The sequence below is a fragment of the Amblyraja radiata genome, chromosome 20, assembly GCF_010909765.2.
Source record: "Amblyraja radiata isolate CabotCenter1 chromosome 20, sAmbRad1.1.pri, whole genome shotgun sequence".
Lineage (NCBI taxonomy): Eukaryota > Metazoa > Chordata > Chondrichthyes > Rajiformes > Rajidae > Amblyraja > Amblyraja radiata.
The window spans coordinates 45,742,994-45,770,360 of record NC_045975.1 but is presented as its reverse complement, the minus strand read 5'-3'; the positions used below and the strand labels follow the sequence as shown (position 1 = coordinate 45,770,360).

At 45.6% G+C, this 27,367-nt stretch overlaps 1 protein-coding gene across 3 annotated transcripts in view; it reads right to left on the bottom strand.

The window, feature by feature from the left end:
- The window catches only part of LOC116984368, a 116,695-nt gene that overhangs the window by 8,284 nt on the left and 81,044 nt on the right, over positions 1-27,367 (bottom strand). The window contains exons 8-13 of one of the 3 annotated variants that reach the window (XM_033038524.1): positions 24,055-24,432; positions 22,701-23,009; positions 18,224-18,556; positions 16,983-17,294; positions 10,124-10,168; positions 983-1,027 (exon numbers count right to left, since the gene is read on the bottom strand). In XM_033038524.1, coding sequence (XP_032894415.1) covers positions 983-1,027; positions 10,124-10,168; positions 16,983-17,294; positions 18,224-18,556; positions 22,701-23,009; positions 24,055-24,432 — 1,422 coding nt within the window. The remainder of the gene's footprint in view (positions 1-982; positions 1,028-10,123; positions 10,169-16,982; positions 17,295-18,223; positions 18,557-22,700; positions 23,010-24,054; positions 24,433-27,367) is intronic. The other 2 variants (XM_033038525.1, XM_033038526.1) reach the window with 2 other exon arrangements.

Genomic DNA, 27,367 nt, shown 5'->3' with positions numbered 1-27,367 from the left:
TGCTTTCACCCTCCTTCCCCTCCCCTTCCAGCTCTTCCATTGCCTACTGTCTCCACATCTTCCTTTTTTTCCACGCCACACCGCCCCGCCTACACCAGTCTAAAGAAGGGTCTCGACCCGAAACGTCGCCTATTCCTTCGCTCCATAGGTGCTGCCTCACCCACTGAGTTTCTCCAGCATTTTTGTCTCCCTTTAATTAAACCTGACATTAGTCAAATCAAATTGCCACTTACAAAGTCAGAGTATTAAACACTTGGGCAGGAACATGGATAGGATAGGTTCAGAGGGATATGGGCCAATCGTGGGCAGATGGGACTAGTTTAGATGGGGCACCTTGGTTGACAAGGGCAAGTTGGGCCGAAGGGCCTTTTCCCGTGAACTATGACTCTATGACTAAGTGTTTCACCCAAGCAGATTTTAAACAACAGAACATCCAAAATCATCTATTGTCAACATCAGTAACAAATATAACTACTTTATTCAACATGAAATGTTGTTGTGAAAGAAATAATCAAAAAAATCTAGTGTAAAGTTTGAAGAGATAACGGGCGGCACAGTGGCGCAGCGGTAGAGTTGCTGCCTCACAGCACCAGAGACCCGGGCTCCATCCTGACCACGGGTGCTGTCTGTGTGGAGTTTGGACATTCCCCATGAGCACGTGGGGTTTCTCCGGATACCTCCCACACTCCAAAGACGTGCAGATTTGGAGGTTAACTGGCATTGGTAAAAATTATAAATTGTCCCTAGAGTATTGGATATTGTTAGTGTGTGGTGATCGTCGGTCGGTGCGGACTCGGTTGGCCGACGGGCCTGTTTATGAGCTCTATCTCTAAACTAAACATTCCTTCCAGATTCAGCCTGAACCACCGAGTTCCTCCAGCACTTTGTGTTTTGAAAACATTTGGATCTTGTGTAATGATCTAAATTTCTACTTGAAGCAAACATTCATAATACAGTAACTATTGGAAATGAAGACTTTTACCTTCATCGACTTTTTCATTGACATCATTTTCTTTTTTGCCATAATCTGCAGAATAAAAAAGAGCTTAATTAAACCTGATGTTTAAGAAGGAACTGCAGATGCTGGTAAAATCAAAAGTAGACAAAAATGCTGGAGAAACTCAGCGGGTGAGGCAGCATCTATGGAGCGAAGGAAATAGGGAACGTTTTGGGTCGAGACCCTTCTTCACATTGATGTGGGGGGGTGGGGTGGGAAAAAGAAAGGAAGAGGCAGAGAGAGTAGGCTGTGGGACAGCTGTGAAGGGGAGGGGAAGGAGGGCAAAAGCAAGGACTGTCTGAACCAATTCCCTGGTCAATTCGTCCCTTCCCACCCAAATCACCCCCTTCCTCTGGTACTTTCCCTTGGTGCTTTACCTCCCCCCTCGACTCCATCCAAGGACCCAAGCAGTCTTTCCAGCTGTGGCAGAGGTTCACCTGCACCTCCTCCAACCTCATCTATTGCATCTGCTGTTCCAGGTGTCAACTACTCTATATCGGTGAGACCAAGCGCAGGCTTGTCGATCGCTTTGCACTACACCTCCACACAGTTCGCAATAACTAACCTGATCTCCCGGTGGCTCAGCACTTCAACTCCCCCTTCCATTTCGAATCCGACTTTTCTGTCCTGGGCCTTCTCCATGTCCAGAGCGAATTGGAGGAACAGCACCTCATATTTTACTTGGGTAGTTTACACCCCAGCGGTCTGAACATTGACTTCTCCAATTTCAGGTAGTCCTTGCTTTCACGCTCCTTCCCCTCCCCTTCCAGCTCTTCCACTGCCTACTGTCTCCACCTCTTCCTTTTTTTCCACGCCACACCGCCCCGCCCACATCAGTCTAAAGCAGGGTCTCGACCCGAAACGTCGCCTATTCCTTTGCTCCATAGATGCTGCCTTACCCGCTGAGTTTCTCCAGCATTTTTGTCTCCCTTTAATTAAACCTGACATTAGTCAAATCAAATTGCCACTTACAAAGCCAGAGTATTAAACACTTGGGCAGGAACATGGATAGGATAGGTTTAGAGGGATATGGGCCAATCGTGGGCAGGTGGGTCTAGTTTAGATGGGGCACCTTGGTTGACAAGGGCAAGTTGGGCCGAAGGGCCTTTTCCCGTGAACTATGACTCTATGACACCCAAGCAGATTTTAAACAACAGAACATCCAAAATCATCTATTGTCAACATCAGTAACAAATATAACTACTTTATTCAACATGAAACTTTGTAGTGAAAGAAATAATCAAATAAATCTAGTGTAAAGTTTGAAGAGATCACGGGCGGCACAGTGGCGCAGCGGTAGAGTTGCTGCCTCACAGCACCAGAGACCCGGGCTCCATCCTGACCACGGGTTCTGTCTGTGTGGAGTTTGGACATTCCCCATGAGCACGTGGGGTTTCTCCGGATACCTCCCCCACTCCAAAGACGTGCAGATTTGGAGGTTAACTGGCATTGGTAAAAATTATAAATTGTCCCTAGAGTATTGGATATTGTTAGTGTGTGGTGATCGTTGGTCGGTGTGGACTCGGTTGGCCGACGGGCCTGTTTATGAGCTCTATCTCTAAACTAAACATTCCTTCCAGATTCAGCCTGAACCACCGAGTTCCTCCAGCACTTTGTGTTTTGAAAACATTTGGATCATGTGTAATGATCTAAATTTCTACTTGAAGCAAACATTCATAATACAGTAACTATTGGAAATGAAGACTTTTACCTTTATCGACTTTTTCATTTACATCATTTTCTTTTTTGCCATAATCTGCAGAATAAAAAAGAGCTTAATTAAACCTGATGTTTAAGAAGGAACTGCAGATGCTGGTAAAATCAAAGGTAGACAAAAATGCTGGAGAAACTCAGCGGGTGAGGTAGCATCTATGGAGCGAAGGAAATAGGGAACGTTTTGGGTCGAGACCCTTCTTCACATTGATGTGGGGGGGTGGGGTGGGAAAAAGAAAGGAAGAGGCAGAGAGAGTAGGCTGTGGGACAGCTGTGAAGGGGAGGGGAAGGAGGGCGAAAGCAAGGACTGTCTGAACCAATTCCCTGGTCAATTCGTCCCTTCCTACCCAAATCACCCCCTTCCTCTGGTACTTTCCCTTGTTGCTTTACCTCCCCCCTCGACTCCATCCAAGGACCCAAGCAGTCTTTCCAGCTGAGGCAGAGGTTCACCTGCACCTCCTCCAACCTCATCTATTGCATCTGCTGTTCCAGGTGTCAACTACTCTATATCGGTGAGACCAAGCGCAGGCTTGTCGATCGCTTCGCCCTACACCTCCACACAGTTCGCAATAACTAACCTGATCTCCCGGTGGCTCAGCACTTCAACTCCCCCTTCCATTTCGAATCCGACTTTTCTGTCCTGGGCCTCCTCCATGTCCAGAGCGAATTGGAGGAACAGCACCTCATATTTTACTTGGGTAGTTTACACCCCAGCGGTCTGAACATTGACTTCTCCAATTTCAGGTTGTCCTTGCTTTCACGCTCCTTCCCCTCCCCTTCCAGCTCTTCCACTGCCTACTGTCTCCACCTCTTCCTTTTTTTCCACGCCACACCGCCCCGCCCACATCAGTCTAAAGAAGGGTCTCGACCCGAAACGTCGCCTATTCCTTTGCTCCATAGATGCTGCCTCACCCGCTGAGTTTCTCCAGCATTTTTGTCTACCTTTAATTTTACTTCGGAGTCACGTGAGTGACTACGTGAAGAAGGGCCGTCCGTCCGCGTGCGCGTCATTACGTCTGAACGCAACGTGCGACGGACTGGAGAGGCACTGCGTCCTCCCAGGCCGTTAGGATGGGCAGGTAAGGAAAGTTTCAAGCGTTCTTTCGGGTTTGAAACCTTTTGTAGTTTCAGGGCCCAGATGTCGAGGATACAGTCCGCGGGGAAGTCGGCTGCCGAAGACCGCAGCATTTCCCAGTAGCGGGCGACGGTGTTTCCTGACACAGCGCCGGCAGCTGAACCGGCAGGAGACTTGTTGCAGGAGGAGAGCTCCGTTGGTGGTCCTGCAGTACGGGAAAATCCACCCGCAAGTCAAACAACCCGTTGACTCAGAAGGGTCCGGGGAGGGAAAAGGATACCCTCCCTCAACGGAGAGCGTCTGAGGACGACTCTCCCACATAGGAGCAACATTTGGAGAAGTTGCTCCAACAATGACCTGCTCTAAGGAGAGAGCTGTGTCAGCCCGGGGCCTACAGGACTCTCCCGATGCCGGGGCAAGACCACCCGGTGAGAACGGCCAGGAACATCGGGCCTCCGTAGAGGCAACTGCGGTGGCCTCAATAGGCCTGACTTTGGGGTGAACTTGTGGTGGGGACTGGACATTGTGCCTTCCCCCACAGTGGTATCCACTGTGGGGGGATGATTTTTTTGTCTGATGTAATCCTGTAAGTCTGTGTCCAAGATGGCTGCCGTGAAGAGAGAGTGGACGCTGGCGCGCTTTGGCTGCCGCTGCTCTCTCTTCACATTGTGTTTTTGATTTTCTGTTTTTGGATTGAATTCTGTTTTTAATTTGTGTTTCTGTGATGTCTTTATTATTTATTTTATTCTGATTATATGTTTTTATTCCTATTAATCTATGTAAGGTGTCCTTGAGATGTCTGAAAGGCGCCCATTAAATAAATTTATTATTATTATTATTACAGCAGCAGGCAGTACCGGGAGCCTCGTATAATGGGGCAACCCAATGTCTTCCCCATTGGAGGGGGAAGTACATATGGAAGAAACCACTCTGAATCAGAGTACAAAAGCAGGGGGGCGGGGACCTTCCCAGGGACAAGCAGGAGAAAGGAAGTAAGTAAGTAACTTTTACTTATATAGCACTGTTTAAGTTTAAGTCAACAAAATAGAGAGGAGATTTACTAGAATGTTGCCTGGGTTTCAGCAACTAAGTTACAGAGAAAGGTTGAACAAGTTAGGGCTTTATTCTTTGGAGCGCAGAAGGTTAAGGGGGGACTTGATAGAGGTTTTTTAAATGATGAGAGGGATAGACAGAGTTGACGTGGAAAAGCTTTTCCCACTGAGAGTAGGGAAGATTCAAACAAGGGGACATGACTTGAGAATTAAGGGACTGAAGTTTAGGGGTAACATGAGGGGGAACTTCTTTACTCAGAGAGTGGTAGCTGTGTGGAATGAACTTCCAGTGAAGGTGGTGGAGGCAGGTTCGTTTTTATCATTTAAAAATAAATTGGATAGTTATATGGATGGGAAAGGAATGGAGGGTTATGGTCTGAGCGCAGGTATATGGGACTAGGGGAGATTATGTGTTCGGCACGGACTAGAAGGGTCGAGATGGCCTGTTTCCGTGCTGTAATTGTTATATGGTTATATGGTTATAAGTTAACTTGCACCAAAAAGCTTTATATAAAATAAATAATAAGCACAAAAGAAAAGAAATACTTCTGCAATCATCCAGGTTCCACTGGGTGCTTCCCTGGATAGAGATCTAGAAAATGTCTCCTGCTCTGAGGAGAGGAGCATTCACGGTCAGTTTCAGTCTGACCCAAAGCAAGAATCTCATTTAGGCCCGCTGGAGGGGCCATGTCAGCGCAGGTATCCTCAGGGGCCTGCGGCAGCACCTGTTTTCAGGGCTACCTACAAATCTCACTCTCAATGGAGGGGAGTGTGAGTGATCAGTAGTTAACTGATCTCGAATTACAATACTATACAATACCATTCATTTGTCATTTGAACCTCACATAACGTTCAAACGAAATTTGGTTTCGAGATCAGTAGGTAACTGATCTTGAATTAAAGTATGAACATACTGAAGCACATGCATATGGCCTCAAGAGACAGCAGTTGGCAGAATATCCGCACAAATGCCGGCAAGGGAACAGCGCTATCAGGGTGACTTTGGAGAAACCAGCTGCCGAATCCTCTCTTCAGGTAAGACCAGAAGAAGGAAGCAAAAACTGTCGGACCAATCAAGGTACCAACGACAAGCAAACTTCATCAGTAGGCGACAACACACCCCACACCTCCATAGGGGGTAAGCAGTTCACTGAAGCCGGTGGTAGCTTGAAAGCTGGGCACGGAAATATGATCAGAGTCGTCTTTCAAGGCAGACTCAGAATTATGGCCAGAATTGTCCGACAAGGCAGGCTCAGTATGATAAGGTTTTCAGACCAAGACCCAAGCAGAGGTCAGGAGAAACATGGAATCCACACTTCTTACCAGTCCAACTCCCAATCAAGGAGAGAAAAGGAACCCGCATCAGGGGCCTTTGGGCTTACCACAAGACCACCGGTAGCCATGGAGGTAGGTGGGTCTGGGTTTACTGAAACAAGGGATTGTGGACCAGTTACATGTTGGTAATTTTACTCTTGTGTTTTTGTTCAAAATGACAATAACATGAATTTCAGATCTGGTTTTAAAAAACAGATAACAACATGTGATTATTTTTTACTGCACAACATACATAGGTTCCAAGCAGACTTGGAACTCGGACCGGAATTGTCTTCGAGGCAGGCCCAGTATTTTGGGCAGGATTGCCTTCCAGGACAGGTGACAGATGGAGGATGTCACTTCATCCAGGTTTAACTCATTTGTGCAGTACAGACTTTTAGAAACAGCAATTTTTGTTATGGTCTAACAACTGTTTTATAGGAGCTTCCTATAAAATGGTCACATGGCATGCATCGACCTCAAAGATGCATACTATTCGGTGTCTATTCATTAAGAACAGGAGATATTTGAAGTTTAACTGGATGGCATGGCTCTGCCAAATGTGTTGACATCAGCTCCTAGACTATTGACTAAACTACGGAAACCAATTCTGGGACTACAAAGGTCTCAAAACCACATAGTAATGGCATATTTGGAGGACATTTTCATTTTGGAGTCACCAAGAATTGGCAGAAGCATCAGTCAAGCCAACCAAAACCCTGTTTGAAAGAATTGGTTACCTCATCCATCCAGTTAAATCAAAATTGACACCTACAAGGTTATTGATTACCTAGAATTTACTATCAAAAACAGTAAATATGTTGGTGACTTTGCCTAGGGTCAAACGACAATATTAATTAAGCCTGCAATGACCTGATAGTCAAATTCTAGCCATCTATCAGGCAAACAGCGAGCGTAATTGGCAAATAGTAGCTGCAGTACGGGCCTTTGCATTACCAGAACTTACAGCAAGCAAAGGAACGAACACTCAGATTCCATGCAGGCCGAATTGGGAAACTATGGATTGCCAGCAGAGGCCATTGTTGAATAACTATGGTGGATAACGAATGGGAGACAGCTCAGGGAAATTTTGCTCGAAAGCCATCGAGGGTTCTTCAGACCTATGCAAGCGGCTAAGGATGGGGAGACACCAACACAATCTAAAGCTGTGGGGGCAGATGGAATGAGCAGGAGTCTGTAATCCCCCAACACATGGAATCAATTACCCAGAATTGTTGGGGGCACAATATGGACTCAAGGTTCTCTGTAGCGATATGCAACTGGTGCTTGTTCAAATTCAGATTGATAACACCACTGCGGTGGCATATATCCATTAACAAGGGTGGTATAAAATCTGTATCTTACGACAGATTGTCGAACCTCATTTGGCACTGGTGTATCAAGAGGAATATTTGGGAAATCTATGAGGTAGATATAACACGGTGACAGATGCTGGATCACGAATGTTTAATAACACAGAATGGATGTTGAATCAGACAGTATTTAACAAAATAACTACACGATTTGGCATACCAGATGTTGATCCGTTTGCATCTAGACTAACCATTAGTTACCCAGATATGTGTCCTGCGAGCTGGATCCAGGAGCAAGGCAGTGGATGCTTTCTCCCTCAATTGGGGAGGAATGTTTATGTATACTTTCCGCCAATTTGTCTCACAAACCGATGCTTGACAAAAATCAAGCAAGACTAAGCCACAGGCATATTGGTAGTGCCAGATTGGCCTACTCAAGCCTGGTCCCCAAAAATTTTGGGAATTATAGTCCAGCCAGTAATGGCTGTACCCAAGAGCAGGGACCTCCTAGTGAACCCAGTTACAGGGAGCAATCATCCACTACATGAACGTATAACTTGTTGGTCTGCAGATTCTGAGGAGGCCATTTCAAGGCATAGGACTGTCCGAACAAATACAACACAGTTCAGATAACGGATGTCTTGGAGTTCCTATCAACTGTACTATAACTATAAACTAAGTTATAGTGCATCTATAGTGCCAGAGGCGCACTCTCCTCCAATCTGATGCCGGAAGCAGGGCACAGTTCGATAGGAACGCACCCCTTTACAACAAAATTCATGAAGGGAATTTACAATTTAAGACCTCCAAGGCCAAGGTACACTGACACATGGGATGTGAGCATGGTACAAACCCTACTTTGACAGTGGGGACCGCCTATAACTAACCCTGAAGGTGGTATGCTGACAAAGAGTCCAGACACTGTAAAAGCTACGGTTGGACTACATGACCACCAATATGAACAACATAACATTCCTAATCAGGAACCTGATAAACAGAGCAGGCCAGGAATGCCAGGGATGGAGATCCAGTTCTTGGCATATCCAGAGGACCAACGGTTGTGTGGGTGGTAACATACTAACACCACTATCTGAGAGTTACGGAGGCTCAGAACAATCGGTCCTCATCAGCCATAAAAAAACCACACCAAAAGGTGTCAACTTAAACCATCTCCAGATGGTCAAAAGAGGTAATGGCGGTAGCAGGAGTAAACATTTATATGGTTAAATCTCACTCCACCAGGGCTGCATCTACGTCGGCAGCAAGAGCTATGGACGTGCCCCTTGACGACATCCACCGGTTTTATAACAAACCCATAACCGGACTGGCGGTGTTTGCACGTACCATTTTCAGTTCTGTCCCTTAGTTTCCCCCCCAAGGTTGGGAGGGGTAACTTTTTTTTAAACTTTTCTTTCATTTAAAGCATCAGTTTCTTTACTTAACTACGTAATGTCTGAATGCTTTAATGATTACACGCATCCATGGTCAATCCATTCAGTGTGTGACGCCTGGATGCGTAAAATCACAGAGCTTTGAAATCTTCACGTAGTCACTCACGTGACTCCGAAGTAAAATAGTAAGATTAAACGAGAACTTACCAGTTTGAAGTTTGATCTTGATTTTATGAGGAGTTACGATGAGCGATTACGTGCCCACCACTCCCACCCTCATACTATCAAGGTCATATGGAAGTTCTAGTTTCTTCACAATCTTACTATTCTCAGGTCTTCTTTTTATCTGTGATTTAACACCGCTGCTTTGAAGATTGACGCGCACGCAGACGGACGGCCCTTCTTCACGTAATCGCTCATCGTAACTCCTCATAAAATCAAGATCAAACTTCAAACTGGTAAGTTCTCGTTTAATCTTACTATTAAACCTGACATTAGTCAAATCAAATTGCCACTTACAAAGTCAGAGTATTAACCACTTGGGCAGGAACATGGATAGGATAGGTTCAGAGGGATATGGGCCAATCGTGGGCAGGTGGGACTAGTTTAGATCGGGCACCTTGGTTGACACGGGCAAGTTGGGCCGAAGGGCCTTTTACCGTGAACTATGACTCTATGACTAAGTGTTTCACCCAAGCAGATTTTAAACAACTGAACATCCAAAATCATCTATTGTCAACATCAGTAACAAATATAACTACTTTATTCAACATGAAACTTTGTTGTGAAAGAGATAATCAAATAAATCTAGTGTAAAGTTTGAAGAGATAACGGGCGGCACAGTGGCTCAGCGGTAGAGTTGCTGCCTCACAGCACCAGAGACCCGGGCTCCATCCTGACCACGGGTGCTGTCTGTGTGGAGTTTGGACATTCCCCATGAGCACGTGGGGTTTCTCCGGATACCTCCCACACTCCAAAGACGTGCAGATTTGGAGGTTAACTGGCATTGGTAAAAATTATAAATTGTCCCTAGAGTATTGGATATTGTTAGTGTGTGGTGATCGTCGGTCGGTGCGGACTCGGTTGGCCGACGAGCCTGTTTATGAGCTCTATCTCTAAACTAAACATTCCTTCCAGATTCAGCCTGAGCCACCGAGTTCCTCCAGCACTTTGTGTTTTGAAAACATTTGGATCATGTGTAATGATCTAAATTTCTACTTGAAGCAAACATTCAAAATACAGTAACTATTGGAAATGAAGACTTTTACCTTCATCAGCGTCTTCATTGACATCATTTTCTTTTTTGCCATAATCTGCAGAATAAAAAAGAGCTTAATTAAACCTGATGTTTAAGAAGGAACTGCAGATGCTGGAAAAATCGAAGGTAGACAAAAATGCTGGAGAAACTCAGCGGGTGAGGTAGCATCTATGGAGCGAAGGAAATAGGGAACGTTTTGGGTCGAGACCCTTCTTCACATTGATGTGGGGGGGGTGGGGCGGGAAAAAGGAAGGAAGAGGCGGAGAGAGTAGGCTGTGGGACAGCTGTGAAGAGGAGGGGAAGGAGGGCAAAAGCAAGGACTACCTGAACCAATTCCCTGTTCAATTCGTCCCTTCCCACCCAAATCACCCCCTTCCTCTGGTACTTTCCCTTGTCGCTTTACCTCCCCCCTCGACTCCATCCAAGGACCCAAGCAGTCATTCCAGCTGAGGCAGAGGTTCACCTGCACCTCCTCCAACCTCATCTATTGCATCCGCAGTTCCAGGTGTCAACTACTCTATATCGGTGAGACCAAGCGCAGGCTTGTCGATCGCTTCGCCCTACACCTCCACACAGTTCGCAATAACTAACCTGATCTCCCGGTGGCTCAGCACTTCAACTCCCCCTTCCATTCCGGATCCCACTTTTCTGTCCTGGGCCTCCTCCATGTCCAGAGCGAATTGGAGGAACAGCACCTCATATTTTACTTGGGTAGTTTACACCCCAGCGGTCTGAACATTGACTTCACCAATTTCAGGTAGTCCTTGCTTTCACCCTCCTTCCCCTCCCCTTCCAGCTCTTCCACTGCCTACTGTCTCCACCTCTTCCTTTTTTTCCACGCCACACCGCCCCGCCCACATCAGTCTAAAGAAGGGTCTCGACCCGAAACGTCGCCTATTCCTTTGCTCCATAGGTGCTGCCTCACCCACTGAGTTTCTCCAGCTTTTTGTCTCCCTTTAATTAAACCTGACATTAGTCAAATCAAATTGCCGCAAGTTGGGCCTAAGGGCCTTTTCCCGTGAACTATGACTCTATGACTAAGTGTTTCACCCAAGCAGATTTTAAACAACTGAACATCCAAAATCATCTATTGTCAACATCAGTAACAAATGTAACTACTTTATTCAACATGAAACTTTGTTGTGAAAGAAATAATCAAATAAATCTAGTGTAAAGTTTGAAGAGATAACAGGCGGCACAGTGGCGCAGCGGTAGAGTTGCTGCCTCACAGCACCAGAGACCCGGGCTCCATCCTGACCATGGGTTCTGTCTGTGTGGAGTTTGGACATTCCCCGTGACCACGTGGGGTTTCTCCGGATTCTCCGGATACCTCCCACACTCCAAAGACGTGCAGATTTGGAGGTTAATTGGCATTGGTAAAAATTATAAATTGTCCCTAGAGTATTGGATATTGTTAGTGTGTGGTGATCGTTGGTCGGTGTGGACTCGGTTGGCCGACGGGCCTGTTTATGAGCTCTATCTCTAAACTAAACATTCCTTCCAGATTCAGCCTGAACCACCGAGTTCCTCCAGCACTTTGTGTTTTGAAAACATTTGAGTCATGTGTAATGATCTAAATTTCTACTTGAAGCAAACATTCATAATACAGTAACTATTGGAAATGAAGACTTTTACCTTCATCGACTTCTTCACTGACATCATTTTCTACTTTGCCATTATCTGAAGAATAAAAAAGTTTAATTAAACCTGACATTAGTCAAATCAAATTGCCTATATCTTCCACTGCCTACTGTCTCCACCTCTTCCTTTTTTTCCACGCCACACCGCCCCGCCCACATCAGTCTAAAGAAGGGTCTCGACCCGAAACGTCGCCTATTCCTTCGCTCCATAGATGCTGCCTCACCCGCTGAGTTTCTCCAGCATTTTTGTCTCCCTTTAATTAAACCTGACATTAGTCAAATCAAATTGCCAATTACAAAGTCAGAGTATTAACCACTTGGGCAGGAACATGGATAGGATAGGTTCAGAGGTATATGGGCCAATCGTGGGCAGATGGGACTAGTTTAGATCGGGCACCTTGGAAGCAGAGGTTCACCTGCACCTCCTCCAACCTCATGGGGGTGGGGGTAGGGGGGGGGGATGGTGGGGGTAGGGGGGATGGTGGGAGTAGGGGATGTGTGTTTGGTAGGGGGGAGGGGCATGTGTGGTGTGGGGGACGGGGTGGGTGAGGGAAGGGTGGGGTTGTAGGGGAGGGGAGGTGTAGGGGATGGGGGTGTTTGTGGGGGGTGTAGGGGAGGGAGGGTGTGGGGAGTTGTTGGGGTAGGGGAAGGGGTGCATGTGGGAAGGGGTGGTGTGGATCCCTGCTCGCAGAATATTTCACCGATCGGGACAAAACTTATTTGACTTGCAGCTGAGGAGAATGGTGAGTAAGGTGGCGAACAGTCGTAGCGCTATGGGGGATCATTTTTGCGCAAATTTAATTACAACGCAGACAAGCAGTGGTCAAGATGAGAGTTTTAGTAATAGTATAGATTGATAGAAGATGGGCCAATCGTCGGCAGGTGGGACTAGTTTAGATGGAGCACCTTGGTTGACAATGGCAAGTTGGGCCGAAGGGCCTGTTTCAGTGATCTTTGACTGAGTGTCTCACCCAAGCAGATTTTAAACAACTGAACATCCAAAATCATCTATTCTCAACACCAGTAAAAAATAAAACTAATTTATTCAGCGTGAAACTTTGTTGTGAAAGAGACAATCAAATAAATCTAGTGTAAAGTTTGAAGTGAGAAGGGACGGCACGGTGGCGCAGCGCCAGAGACCCGGGTTCGATCCTGACCACGGGTGCTGTCTGTGTAGCGTTTGCACATTCCATATTCCCCCCTGTGAACGTGCGGGTTTCTTCCTACATCCCAAAGAGTCATAGTCATACAGTGTTTAAACAGGCCCTTTGTCCCAACTTGTCCACTCCGACCAGCATGCCGCATCTACACTAGACCCACCTGCCTGCATTTAGCCCTCTAAACCTATCCTATCCAAATACCTCTTTAAATGTTTCTTAAACGTTCCAATAGTCCCTGCCTCAACTACCTCTGATTGCAATGTTTGTGTGAGAAAGTTACCCCTCGAGTTCCTATTAAACCCCCCTCACCTTAAACCTTTGGCCTCTGGTCCTCGATTCCCCAACTCTGGGCAAGAGACGCTATGCGTCCACCCAATCTATTCCTCTTAAGATTTATTTATTAATTATTTATTATTATTATTCATTTCGAACAGATTTAAAAAAAAATACTACATACAAAAAAACAAAAACAAAACAAGAATATTTATAAAGTGTAAATATTTATAAATAAATGAATCGTATGTGTCCGAATCCTGTACACATGTGGGTTTGTTAGTTAATTGGCCCTCTGTAAATTCCCCCCTAGTGTGTCGGGTGGATGAGAAAGTGGGATAACATAGAACTAGTGTGAACGGATGATGAATTGTCAGCGTGGACTCAGTGGGTCGAAGGGCTTGTTTCCACGTTGTATCTCTACACTAACATCAACATTGCAGTTCTAACTTTAATGAAATGTCATGCTGAACATAATATGAATAAGATTCACCTTCAGAGAGTAATTAGAATTCCTTCTCCTGAATGTTTCTGTCTTCACATGAAGCACCTGACATTTGATGCAACCTTCTGTGATCATTTATTCCTGCCACCAACATTATGCTCAAATTAGATGAAAACAAACCATCATCTGTGATCTCAGGAGAGCATTCACACCTTCCTTGGCAAAGCTTCCCATCGAGAAGCCACTTGACTTGGATTTGAGCAGGAACATAGGATGTCAAGGAGACTCCGAGATTAACGATTAACAGCTTACTTCACTTTCAGTAGCCCTGGAGCCGGATCACTTGTGATAGGAGATAAGGTAGGAGGCAAAATTGATGTAGATTAGTGACTCATGTTATGAGTCATGCATTTGTAGTTACGCCCATTAGCTTGTCAGCATTCAACTGCTGCATTCCTTTAGCTTTAAGTGGAACTCAGAGAGATGTTGTGTTGCTTAGTAGACAATGAAGTCTATATACCCTTATGTTGGTGTAAGGACACTGTTATTATAAGGACTACAATCGACATGGTGTCAGAAGTGGGATCCGAACCCACGCCTCCAGTTGGAGACCAGAACCAGTTTCACGGGCGAAAAACATGTTTACTGGCCTGGCATGGCCGAATACATGAATGAAAATGTGGCAGCTTGTGCTGCGTGCAATAGTCTGGTGCCTCATCAACAAAAGCAACCACTTCTGCCACATCCTGTACCTGCGCTCCCGTGGTCTACAGTGGCAGCTGACATTTTACTGGCACGGCAAGCAGTACCCGGTGCTCGTGGATTCTTAAGGGCCTGTCCCACTAACACGATCTTGGCTCGCAAATTACGCGACCTCGTGGTCGCTTGAGGCGTACGGGCACCGTATGGCCGCACGGGGCCGGTCCTACTTAGAAGCACGGAGTTGTGCGGGGCTGGTCCCGACCTCGCGAGGTGCTCCGAAATTCATGCAGTGGCCGAAATCTTCGCGCGCCAACGGCCTGTCGGCACGCAGGCATATTGCGGTCGTATGCAGCGTCTTGACGACGTACGCCTAGCGCATGGCGTTGCGAGATAACGTCACCGCCCGGCGTGGCGTTGGGTGATGACATCACCGCCCGACGCCGTGCGACGCCCAAATTCAGTCGGTCCGCCTTCTGCCCAGCTGATTGGTAAGCACGACGCAAATGACGTCACGCGCGAACTTAGCGTGTACATAGCGCGAACTTCGCGTGAACGCCGCTTCCGTTTGGTCGGGCCAAACGCACGCAATCCCATGCAAGTGGGGCAGGCCCTTTATTCAAGATGGTTCAACATTGATGTTCTCAGCAGCCCCACTTCCAGCGGAGTGATTTCGAAATTATCTCGTCACTTTTCCATCCACGGATCTCCAGGCAAGCTGCTGACTGACAAAGGCAATCAGTTTACCAGCCAACAATTCAAAGAGTTTGCTAAACGCTGGAATTTTCACCACATCACCAGCAGCCCTGAATATCCACAGTCTAACGGGCTGGCTGAGCGGACTGTCAGAAGTGCAAAACAGCTCATGGAACACTCTCACAGGGCTAAATCTGACATATTCCTGGATCTGCTCAACTTACGCAACATTTCCCGTGACCTCGTCTTGGGTTCACCCGCTCAATGCTTATTGTCAAGGTAGACCCGTGCCCCGCTGCCCGTAGCAGATCAAGCATTAATCCCACATGTCTTTCTGCCTGAGGAGGTTCAAACCAGGTTGCAACAGAAGCGTGACATTCAAAAGAAATGGTTCGACAAGTCAAGTAGGCCACTGCCACCGCTGACCAAGGGACAGGTGGTCCGCTTACACACTGACAAAGGCCACGACCGTATTGGGGTAGTTTCTGGTCTTGGTTCGGAGCCACACTCGTACATTGTTAGAGCCGATGGCGGCACCTACCGACGCAACAGACAACATCTTCGTTCTGCCTGTGAACGAGCCAGTCCCGCCTCCATATTATCCGGATCGTACAAGTTCATGTCAATCTGTGTCTAGTGACCATCGCATGCTCTTGCCAGCACAACAATCCATGCCTGCGACATTTCCTCTGTCTGTTCCATCCTTCGCCTGCGCCACAGTCTCCTGCTTCAACTCCAGAGGCGTTGGTCCACTCCCCCTCGGCAGTGAAGTCACCAGCTCTTTCCCACGAGAAATAAAATGGAGAGATGGCCTCTATCGTACACGTGCCGTCGTGTTTGCAGACCAGTCGTGAAGTATCTGGACTATGTTTGACTTTCCACCGGTCTGTCATCGGTTGTGATACTTGCTTTGCTTAGTTTAAGGGTCTGTATTGTTATTGATTCTTTAAGAGGGGGGGGGTGTAGATTAGTGGCTCATGTTATGAGTCATGCATTTGTAGTTACGCCCACTAGCTTGTCCTTTAGTTTTAAGTGGAACTCTTAAGAGATAAGTTGTATTGCTTTGTAGCCAATAAAGTCTATATACCCTTATGTTGGTGTCAGGCCACTGTTATTACAAGGACGGAAACAGACCCTTTGGCCCATTGTGTCCACGCCGACCAGCAATCCCTGTACACTGACACTATCCTGCATACTAGTGACAATTTACAATTTTTATTGATGCCAATTAATCTTCAAACCTGCACATCTTTCGAGTGAGGGAGAAAACTGGAGCACCCTGGGGAAAACCCACTCGATCACAATTAGAATGTACAAACTCTGTACAGAAAGCACCCGTAGTCAGGATCAAAGCCAGGATTCTGGTGCTGTAAAGCAGCTGCTCTACCACTGCACCACTGTGGCGTGCCCCCCCCCCCCCCCCCCCCCCCCGGAAGTTTTTAGCAAAAAAAGAATTTCACTATGCCTCAGCACAGCTGACAATAAAAGTGGAATATCATGCAGCATCTCTGTTGGTGCTGTACGGAATCCAGCCATTTTGAAAATATTCTTCTTTTATCAACCATGAAGTCAGCACAGTGCCGCAGCGGGTAGAGCTGCTGCCTCACAGCGCCACATACCGGGTTCGATCCTGACCTCGGGTGCGGTCTGTGTGGAGTTTGCACGTTCTCCGTGATCACGTGGGTTTCCTCCCACATCCTAAAGATGTGCAGGTTTGTAGGGTAATTGGCCCCCTGTAAATTGCCCCTAGTGTGTCGGGAGTGGATGAGAAAATTGGGTAACATAGAACTAGTGTGAACGGGAGATCGATGGCCGGCGTGGGCTCGGTGGCACGAAGGGCTGATTTCAATGCTGTATCAACATATGTAGAAATGTAGTGCAACATATAAATATAAAATGGAAACTCGCAAACCGAGGGGAGACAGAGGACCCTAAGGGAGACTATGTGAAACATACCTGGAAGTTTTAAAGACACTTGTTTTGTTATTGGAGTATTTAACCTTGAATGCGTCACTTGAAAGGAAATCTTTTCATCAAAATGTAGAGCAGTTGGCTTAATACACAAGGAGGACCTCATCTGAAAACATCCATTCTTATCCTCCATCATAAATATATCTTCGACTCCATGGGATATTGGTTTCCCTTTACATAGCCAGCTTGTTCCGATTTGTTTTGGATAAAAGTTATCAACTTTGCAGACGAGAAGATGTTGCGAACCGGACGCAGCCACTGGTGGCTCATACTCAATGTCGTCGACAATTGGAATCCCTGTTGAAATTCATGAAAGAAGAGTCATTTACAAGAGTGAATAACATCGTGCATGGTGGCACAGCGGTAGAGCTGCTGCCTTACAGGTGCTGTCTGTACGGGCTTTGTACGTTTTCCCCCTGACTGCGTAGGGTTTTTTTCCGGGTGCTCCGGTTTCTTCCCACGCTCCAAAGACGTACAGGTTAGTCGGTTAATTGGCTGCAGTAAAATTGTAAATAGTCCCCAGTGTAGGATAGTGCTAAGGTACGGGGTGATCGCTGGTCAGCGCAGACTCGGTGACCCGACGGCCCTGTTTCCTGTGTCCTCTGTTCCAAAGAACAGTAGACTACAGGGACTGTCCCTTCGGCCAACAATGTCTGTGCTGAATGTGCACTATTGCCACCATCGGCAGCACGTTCCAGGTACCCACCACCCTCCATGTAGAAAACTTGCCCTGCACATCACCATTAAACTTAGTCCCACTCACTTTTAAAGCTATACCCTCTAGTCTTTGACATTTCCACCCTGGGAAAAAGGTTCTGACTGTCTACCCCATTATTATTTTATATACTTCTATCAGGTCTCCCTTCAGTCTCTGGCGTTCCAGAGAAAATAATTCAGGTTGGTCCAACCTCTCCCTGAAGCAAAAACCCTCTAAACCAAGCAACATTTGAGAAAGATAAGACACAAAATGCTGGAGTAACTTAGTGAGACAGGCAGCATCTCTGGAGAGAAGGACTGAAGAAGGGTCTCGATCCGAAATGTCACCCATTCCTTCTCTCCAGAGATGCTGCCTGTCCCACTGAGTTACTCCAGTATTTTGTGTCTATCTTCGGTTTAAACCAGCATCTGCATTTCCTTCCGAAGCATTTTGATAAACCTCTTCTGCGCCTTTTGCACATACTTCTTATGGTACGATGTGGCTGCAGATTTGCTGCTACAATATTCACCTTTTAATTTCAAAGTGTAACTGGAAGCGTTGGAGTTGCCTGAAGTTGCAGAATGAAGGAATTTCATCTTAAATTCTTTTCCATGGTCATCAGCAGCTGGTGTGAATTTCCACTTGGATGAACATGAATAGCAACCATTCTCTGTGTCCAGTTCATTTGGTCCCAGAGTAATTCCTGCTTTGAATAGATCTTTAATTTTCTCAAATTCTTTGAACCAGAATATTTCATTTCCTTCAGGATAGAATCCGTAAGCTTTGCAGGATAATGTTACTTCCTTTCCCATTTCGGGGCAAAGTGGATCGACCTCAATTGCTGTAAGCTCTGGCAATGAAGCTGGAGAAATGGGGAGAAAAAGGTTAATCTGAACGTGTAATTTAAAGAACACTAGAATTCAGAGAAAAATTAACAAAAAATTGAGAAAACAAGGGATGAAACATCGAAAGTTCTGAGGAACCATCTGGGTCTTTTTCTATCTGTTTTGTACTACAAAATGCAGGTAGATAAGGTGGTCAAAAAGGCTTTTGGCCCATTGGCCTTCATCAGTCAGAGTATTGAGTATAGAAGTTGGGAGGTCATGTTGCAGTTGTATACAAGTTGGTGAGGCCGCATTTAGAGTATTGTGTTCTGTTCTGGGCACCATGTTATAGGAAAGATGTTGTCAAGCTTGAAAGGGTACAGAGAAGATTTACGAGGATGTTGCCACAACTAGAGGGTCTGAGTTATAGGGAGATATTGAGTAGGCTGGGACTTTATTCCTTGGAGTGCAGGAGGATGAGGGGTGATCTTATCGAGATGTATAAAATCATGAGAGGAATAGATCGGGTAGATGCACAGAGTCTCTTGCCCAGAGTGGGGGAATCGAGGACCAGAGGACATAGGTTTAAGATGAAGGGGAAACGATTGAATAAAATCTGAGGGGTAACTTTTTCACACAAAGGGTGGTGGGTGTATGGCACAAGCTGCCAGAGGAGGTAGTTTGTGGCAGGTACTAATGCAACGTTTAAGAAACAATTGTACAGGTACATGGATGGGACAGGTTTGGAGGGATATGGACCATACGCAGACTGGTGGGACCAATGTAGCTGGGACATGTTGGCCGGTGTGGGCAAGTTGGGCCAAAGAGCCTGTTTCCACGCTGTATCACTCTATGACTCTATCTCTTGGAATGGCTTTTCAAGAGTTAAGAGAGTGATTAATTGTCATATGTACCAAAATGGAACAATGAAAGACTTAAGGGGCAGTCCCACTGTGGCGATCTAATCTGCAACTTTAGACAAGTTTGCCCTCAACTCAAATACGCAGCATGGTCGACACGTGGTCCTAGGAGGTCACTGGAACTCTCCTTCATGCTCGAGGGAAGTTCCCGAATACTCGCGGCCTCAGATAGGTCACGGAATTTTTTTCAGCATGTTGAAAAATGTTCTGCGAGTAAAATTTGGTCGGCATGGATCTTTTTAACTCGTAGTGCAGTGGAGTGGGGTCGCTATTTAGTTACAGGCAGTTGAGGGCAGCCCTTCGCTGACCGGGCATTTTGATTGACCCATTGGAGTTTTCAGGACTAGGGAAAACCGACCGGTAGGTTAAATGCCCGCAAAACTTTATTATAATTCTTAAAAGTGTCTCCTCCTTCTCCCCCCCTCCGTGCTCTCTAAAGGACTTACCGTACACTGTCTTTTACCTTCCACTTCATCGCGGGTGTGAATTTCAGACAGCGCTCCCCCGCTTTCCCTGGCCCCCGCCTTTGCGATGTGTGTGTGTGTGTGTGTGTGTGTGTGTGTGTGTGTGTGTGTGTGTGTGTGTGTGTGTGTGTGTGTGTGTGTGTGTGTGTGTGTGTGTGTGTGTGTGGTCGATCAAGCTAGAAGTTTTCCAGGCCAGTGCCCTTGAGCTTGAAGGTCGAAGGCACTCTTCTTAACTCATGGATTAGGTTGCCGCAGTGGGACGGCCCCTTTACTTGAAGCAGCATAACAGGTCCGTAAACCCAGTACTCAATAAGTAACATAATAAACAAAACAACAAACATCAATATTCATAATATTTGAGATTTCACTCTGAATACCTGGGGTACACAGCCACACACACACACACAGCCACACATACACACACACACACAGCCACACATACACACACACACACAGCCACACATACACACACACACACAGCCACACATACACACACACACACAGCCACACATACACACACACACACACAGCCACATATACACACAGCCACACATACACACACACAGACACACATACACACACACACACAGCCACACATACACACACACATATACACACACACACACACAGCCACACATACACACACAGCCATACACACACACACACACAGCCACACATACACACACAGCCACATACACACACATACACAGCCACACATACACATAGCCACACACATACACACAGCCACACATACAGACACACATACACACACACATACACAGCCACATACAAACACGCACAACCACACATACACACAGCCACACACATACACACACACAGCCACACACATATACACACACACACACACATATACACACACACAGCCACACATATACACACACACACACACACAGCCACACATACACACAAAGCCACACACATATACACACACACACATATACACACACAGCCACGCAGACACACACATATACACACACAGCCACACATACACACAAAGCCACACACACAGCCACGCAGACACATAGCACCACACACACACACAACCACACACACACACACAGCCACACACAGACAGCCACACACACACACAAAGCCCCCCCCCCCCACACACACACACAGCCACACACAAAGCCCCACACACACACACAGCCACAAACAGCCACACACACACACACATACAGATTAATCTGTCTGAAGAAGGCTTCTGACCCACAAAGTTCCTGTCCATACCCTCCACAGATGCTGTGTGACCAATTGGGTTACTCAAGCACTCTGTGTTTCACTTTTCAAAGACTGGGAATAAAAATAATACAGTAGATAAATGTAGTGGTTTTCTCTGGAACGGCAGTGATTGTGGGGAGACCTGATAGAGGTACATAAAATCGGGAGAGGCATAGATAGGGTAGACAGTCAGAGCCTCTGTCTGGAAAAAAAAGGATAGAAAAATCAAATACTAGAGGCCATAGTTTTAAGATGTGAGGGGCAAATTTTAAAGAAGATGTGTGGGTCACATTTTTTAATATAGAAGGGGGTGAGTGTCTGGAACGCGTTACCCGGGGATGGTGGTTGAGGCAGAAAGGATAGTGGCATTTAATAGATTTTTGGATAGGCACATGGATATGGATTATGTGCAGGCAGATGAGTGTTGGTCAGACATTGTGGGTCGAGCGGTTGTGCCGTACTGTTCTACGTTCTATATCATTAGATAATTCATACGCTCATGTTATAGGAGCACAATTAGGCCATTCGGCCCATCTAGTCTAATTTGCCATTCAATCATAGTTGATCTATCTTTCCTATCAATGCCTTTATAAATCAGAGCATTGAGTATAGAAGCTGGGATGTAATGTTAAAATTGTACAAGGCATTGGTGAGACCAAATCTGGAGTATGGTGTACAATTTTGGTCGCCCAATTATAGGAAGGATGTCAACAAAATAGAGAGAGTACAGAGGAGATTTACTAGAATGTTGCCTGGGTTTCTACAACTAAGTTACAGAGATAGGTTGAATAAGTTAGGTCTTTATTCTCTGGAGCGCAGAAGGTTAAGGGGGGACTTGATAGAGGTCTTTAAAATGATGAGAGGGATAGACAGAGTTGATGTGATCAAGCTTTTCCCTTTGAGAATAGGGAAGATTCAAACAAGAGGACATGACTTCAGAATTAAGGGACAGAAGTTTAGGGGTAACATGAGGGGGAACTTCTTTACTCAGAGAGTGGTGGCGGTGTGGAATGAGCTTCCAGTGGAAGTGATGGCGGCAGGTTCGTTGGTATCATTTAAAAATAAATTGGATAGGCATATGGATAAGAAGGGAATGGAGGGTTATGGTATGAGTGCAGGCAGGTGGGACTAAGGGAAAAAAGTTGTTCGGCACGGACTTGTAGGGCCGAGATGGCCTGTTTCCGTGCTGTAATTGTTATATGGTTAACCCAATTCTGCTGCCTTCTCCCCATAACCCCTGACACCCGTACTAATCCACCACCCGTACTAATGAAGAATCTGCCAATCTCCTCTTTAAAAATATCCATTGATTTGACCTTCACCACCATCGGCAGCAATGAATTCCACAGATTCACCACCCTCTGACTAAAGAAATTCCTCCTCGTCTCTTTCCTAAAGGTATGTGGTTTTATTCTGAGGCTGTGGCCACTGGTCCTCGACTTTCCCACTAGTGGAAACACCCTCTCCACTTACACTCTATCCATAATGAATTACCAACTGAAGACTGTTTAAGATGTTCAGATGAAAGCAGTCTTGGCTTAAACTTTGATACGTACCGATTTCACCTGCAACCCATTCAATGTGTAATGGCTCAGTCAGGCTCGGATGGGACACTCGGCACGTATATTTGGTTGTTGGCTCAGCCCTGGTGGGGACTATCTCCACATCACTTGCCGCATGATAGAGACCGTCCTGACCAATTACTGGCTCAGCAACTTTGAAATTCTGCAACATCTCTTCATCATTTTTCAGCCATTTCACTGTGATGTCTTTGGGGTAAAACGCATTTATTTGACAGCTTATCGTCATGGGTACACCACCAAGTACCTTGTCTGCGTGGCACTTTAAGTCCACTTTTGGAATGGCTGAAATAAAAAACAAGACTTCAAACACAAGCCAAGATAGCAGGGCCCGACCCAAAACGTCACCCATCCTTTTCTCCAGAGATGCTGCCTGACCCTATTTAAGAGAGAGTTAGATAGAGCTCTACGGGCTGGTGGAGTCAGGGATATAGGGAGAAGGCAGGCACGGGTTATTGATAGGGGACGATCAGCCATGATCACAATGAATGGCGTTGCTAACTCGAAGGGCCGAATGGCCGCCTCCTGCACCTAGTTTCTATGTTTCTATGACCCGCTGAGTTACTCCAGCACATTGTGTCTATCTTTGGTATAAACCAGCATCTACAGTTCCTTGTTTCTATATTCAAACAGAAGCAGATTCGCAAAACTAAGGATTAGATGTTTGGCCTTGTTTTTGAAAACTATGAAAAAGACACATATAATTTTTGTAAAATGAATGACTTCATTAACCCCAATACAATTGTATCCTATTATTGTTTCCCCCCCCCAAAATCATTCAAAATCATTCCCCTTGTAAAAGGCAGTGTAGAAGGCAGTATTAGGCCATTCAGCCCAACGACTCAACTCCGCCATTCAATCATGGTAGATCTATTTTTCCCTCTCAACCCCATTCTCCTGCCTTCTCCCCATAACCTTTGACACTCTTACTAATCAAGAACCTATAAATCTCCACTTTGAAAAACCCAATGACTTGTCTTCCACAGCTGTCTGTAGCAATGAACTCCCCCGAGTCACCAACCTCTGACTAAAGAAATTCCTCCTCATCTCCATTCTAAAGGTACATCCTTTTACTCTGTGTCTGGTCCTGGACTCTCACATTAGTGGAAACATCTTTACTGCATCCACTCTATCCATTCCTTTAATTATTCAGTAGGTTTCATTGAGATCCCCCCCCTCGTCCTTCTAAACTCCAGCGAGTACAGACCCAGAGCCTTCAAACGCTATGTGTACATTAATGGTCGTGGTATGATATTTAAGACACCATTCCAAATAAGTAAGCACTCTGCATCCTCTGTCAATACAAGGCATAGATGGAAGTATTATATACCTGCAATCATTAACTTGATTTCTCTCTCCTGGTCACTGGTGCCGCTGTGATGTACTTTACAGGTGTAAAGTGAGTCTTGATCTTGCTCTATATCAGGCACTATCTCTAGTACACTAGTGATGCTGTAGGATTCATCATCATGCTTCATCTCACTGATGTAATGTTTATATGTGGACATCTCCCCGTCACCACCGTGAATAATTGTCCTGTTGTCCTCCTCCATTCGAACTATTTCTCCTGCCTCCATATTCTTTCTCTTTCGTTGCCACGTGATGCGTAAAGGTCTCGGTTTAAACCCAGTGATTGAACAGATCAAAGATGCAGATTCATTGTGAATGATGCAAGAAGGTTTGAAGATGTTTAAAACATTGGGTGGCACTTTGAGAAAAGAAAACAAACAAATCAACTAGTTGGAATTCACAAAAGCAAGAAAATATTACATTACTGTGTGAATTTTCCGTGACTTTGAGTCGACTGATGAGAGAATCTCCTAAAAGAGTTACGGTCATGATGCAGGTCTGCAGACTTTGGTTAGGCCGCAGTTGGAGTAATGCGTGCAGTTCTAGTCGCCCCATTGCGAATGTATTAGCATCCAAATTAGCTAGAAAAAGCAGCCTACCAGAGGGACTGGTAAATATCCAAAGTCCAGCAGACGAGGACAAAGGGCTTAATTAGGAAAGGGAAAATAGATTATGAAAGAAAACTGGCAGGGAACATTAAAAACTGACTGCAAAAGTTTTTATAGATATGTGAAGAGAAAAAGATTAGTTAAAACAAATGTAGGTCTCTTGCAGTCAGAAACAGATGCACTGATCAAGGGGAACAAGGACATGGCAGACCAATTGAATAACTACATTGGTTCTGTCTTCACTAAGGAAGACATAAATAATCTTCCGGAAATAGCAGGGGACCGGGGGTCAAATGAGATGGAGGAACTGAGTGAAATCCAGGTTAGCCAGGAAGTGGTGTTAGGTAAATTGAATGGATTAAAGGCCGATAAATCCCCAGGGCCAGATAGGCTGCATCCCAGAGTACTTAAGGAAGTACTCCCAGAAATAGTGGATGCATTAGTGATAATTTTTCAAAACTCTTTAGATTCTGAAGTGGTACCTGAGGATTGGAGGGTAGCTAATTCAACCCCACTTTTTAAAAAGGGAGGGAGAGAGAAAACGGGGAATTACAGACCAGTTAGTCTAACATCACTAGTGGGGAAAATGCTAGAGTCAGTTATTAAAGATGGAATAGCAGCACATTTGGAAAGTGGTGAAATCATTGGACAAAGTCAGCATGGATTTATGAAAGGTAAATCATGTCTGACGAATCTTATATAATTTTTCGAGGATGTAACTAGTAGAGTGGATAAGGGAGAACCAGTGGATGTGTTATATCTGGATTTTCAGAAGGCTTTCGGCAAGGTCTCACATAAGAGATTAGTATGCAAATTTAAAGCACACGGTATTGGGGGTTCAGTATTGATGTGGATAGAGAATGGCTGGCAGACAGGAAGCAAAGAGTAGAAGTAAACAGGTCCTTTTCAGAATGGCAGGCAGTGACTAGTGGGGTAGCGCAAGGCTCGGTGCTGGGACCCCAGCTATTTACAATATATATTAATGATTTGGACGAGGGAATTGAATGCAACATCTCCATGTTTGCGGATGAAGCTGGGGGGGCAGTGTTAGCTGTGAGGAGGATGCTAGGAGGCCGCAAGGTGACTTGGATAGGTTGGGTGAGTGGGCAAATGCATGGCAGATGCAGTATAATGTGAATAAATGTGAGTTATCAACTTTGGTGGCAAAATCAGGAAAGTAGGCTATTATCTGAATGATGGTCAATTAGGAAAAGGGGAGATGCAACGAGACCTGGGTGTCATGGTACACCAGTCATTGAAAGTAGGCATGAGGGTATGTTAGCATTCATAGCAAAAGGATTTGAGTATAAGAGCAGGGAGGTTCTACTGTAGTTGTACAGGGTCTTGGTGAGACCACACCTGGAGTATTGCGTACAGTTTTGGTCTCCTAATCTGAGGAAAGACATTCTTGCCATAGAGGGAGTGCAGAGAAGATTCACCAGACTGATTCCTGGGATGTCAGGACTTTCATATGAAGAAAGACTGGATAGACTCGGCTTGTACTCGCTAGAATTTAGAAGATTGAGGGGGGATCTTATAGAAACGTACAAAATTCTTAAGGGGTTGGACAGGCTAGATGCAGGAAGATTGTTCCCGATGTTGGGGAAGTCCAGAACAAGGGCTCACAGTTTAAGGATAAGGGGGAAGTCTTTTAGGACCGAGTGAGAAAAACATTTTTCACAGAGTGGTGAATCTCTGGAATTCTCTGCCACAGAAGGTAGTTGAGGCCAGTTCATTGGCTATATTTAAGAGGGAGTTAGATGTGGCCCTTGTGGCTAAAGGGATCAGGGGGTATGGAGAGAAGGCAGGTACAGGATACTGAGTTGGATGATCAGCCATGATTATATTGAATGGCATTGCAGGCTCGAAGGGCCGAATGGCCTACTCCTGCACCTATTTTCTATGTTTCTATGTATAACTACTAATGTATTAGTTGCAATTGAACCATCCTATTACCAATCAGAGAATGGTCCTGATATAATTTAGTTAAGTTTAGAGGTACAGCGTGGAAACAGGCCCATCCATGGAGGGACATGGATTGCGTGCAAGCAGCAGAGATTAGTTTATCTTGGCATCATGTTCAACATGGACATTGTGGGCCAAAGGGGCCGTTCCTGTGTTGTGCTGTTCCATGCTCTCATTTCATAAAACACATCAATGTTACAAATTATAGATGTTAATATGAACGCATAATCACGCATTTAGAGCATTGTGTTCAGTTTTGGACACCTTGTAATAAAGATGTTGTCAAGCTGGAAAGGGTACAGAGAAGATTTACGAGGATGTTGCCAGGACCCGAGGGCCTGAGCTATAGGGAGAGGTTGAGCAGGCTAGGACTCTATTCCTTGGAGCGCAGGATGATGAGAGTGATCAAATAGAGGTGTAGAAGATCATCAGAGGAATAGATCGGGTAGTTGCACAGAGTCTTTTGCCCAGAGTAGGTGAATCGAGGACCAGAGGACATAGATTTAAGATGAGGAGGGTGGAAAGATTTTATCGGAATCTGAGGGGTAACCTTTTCATACAAAGGTGGTGAGTGTATGGAACAAGCTGCCAGACGAGATAGTTGAGGTAGGTACTATCACAATTTTTAAGAAATATTTAGGCAGGTACATGGATAGAACAGGTTTAGAGGGATATGGACCAAACGCAGGCAGATGGGACAAAGTGTCCAGACTGAATGAC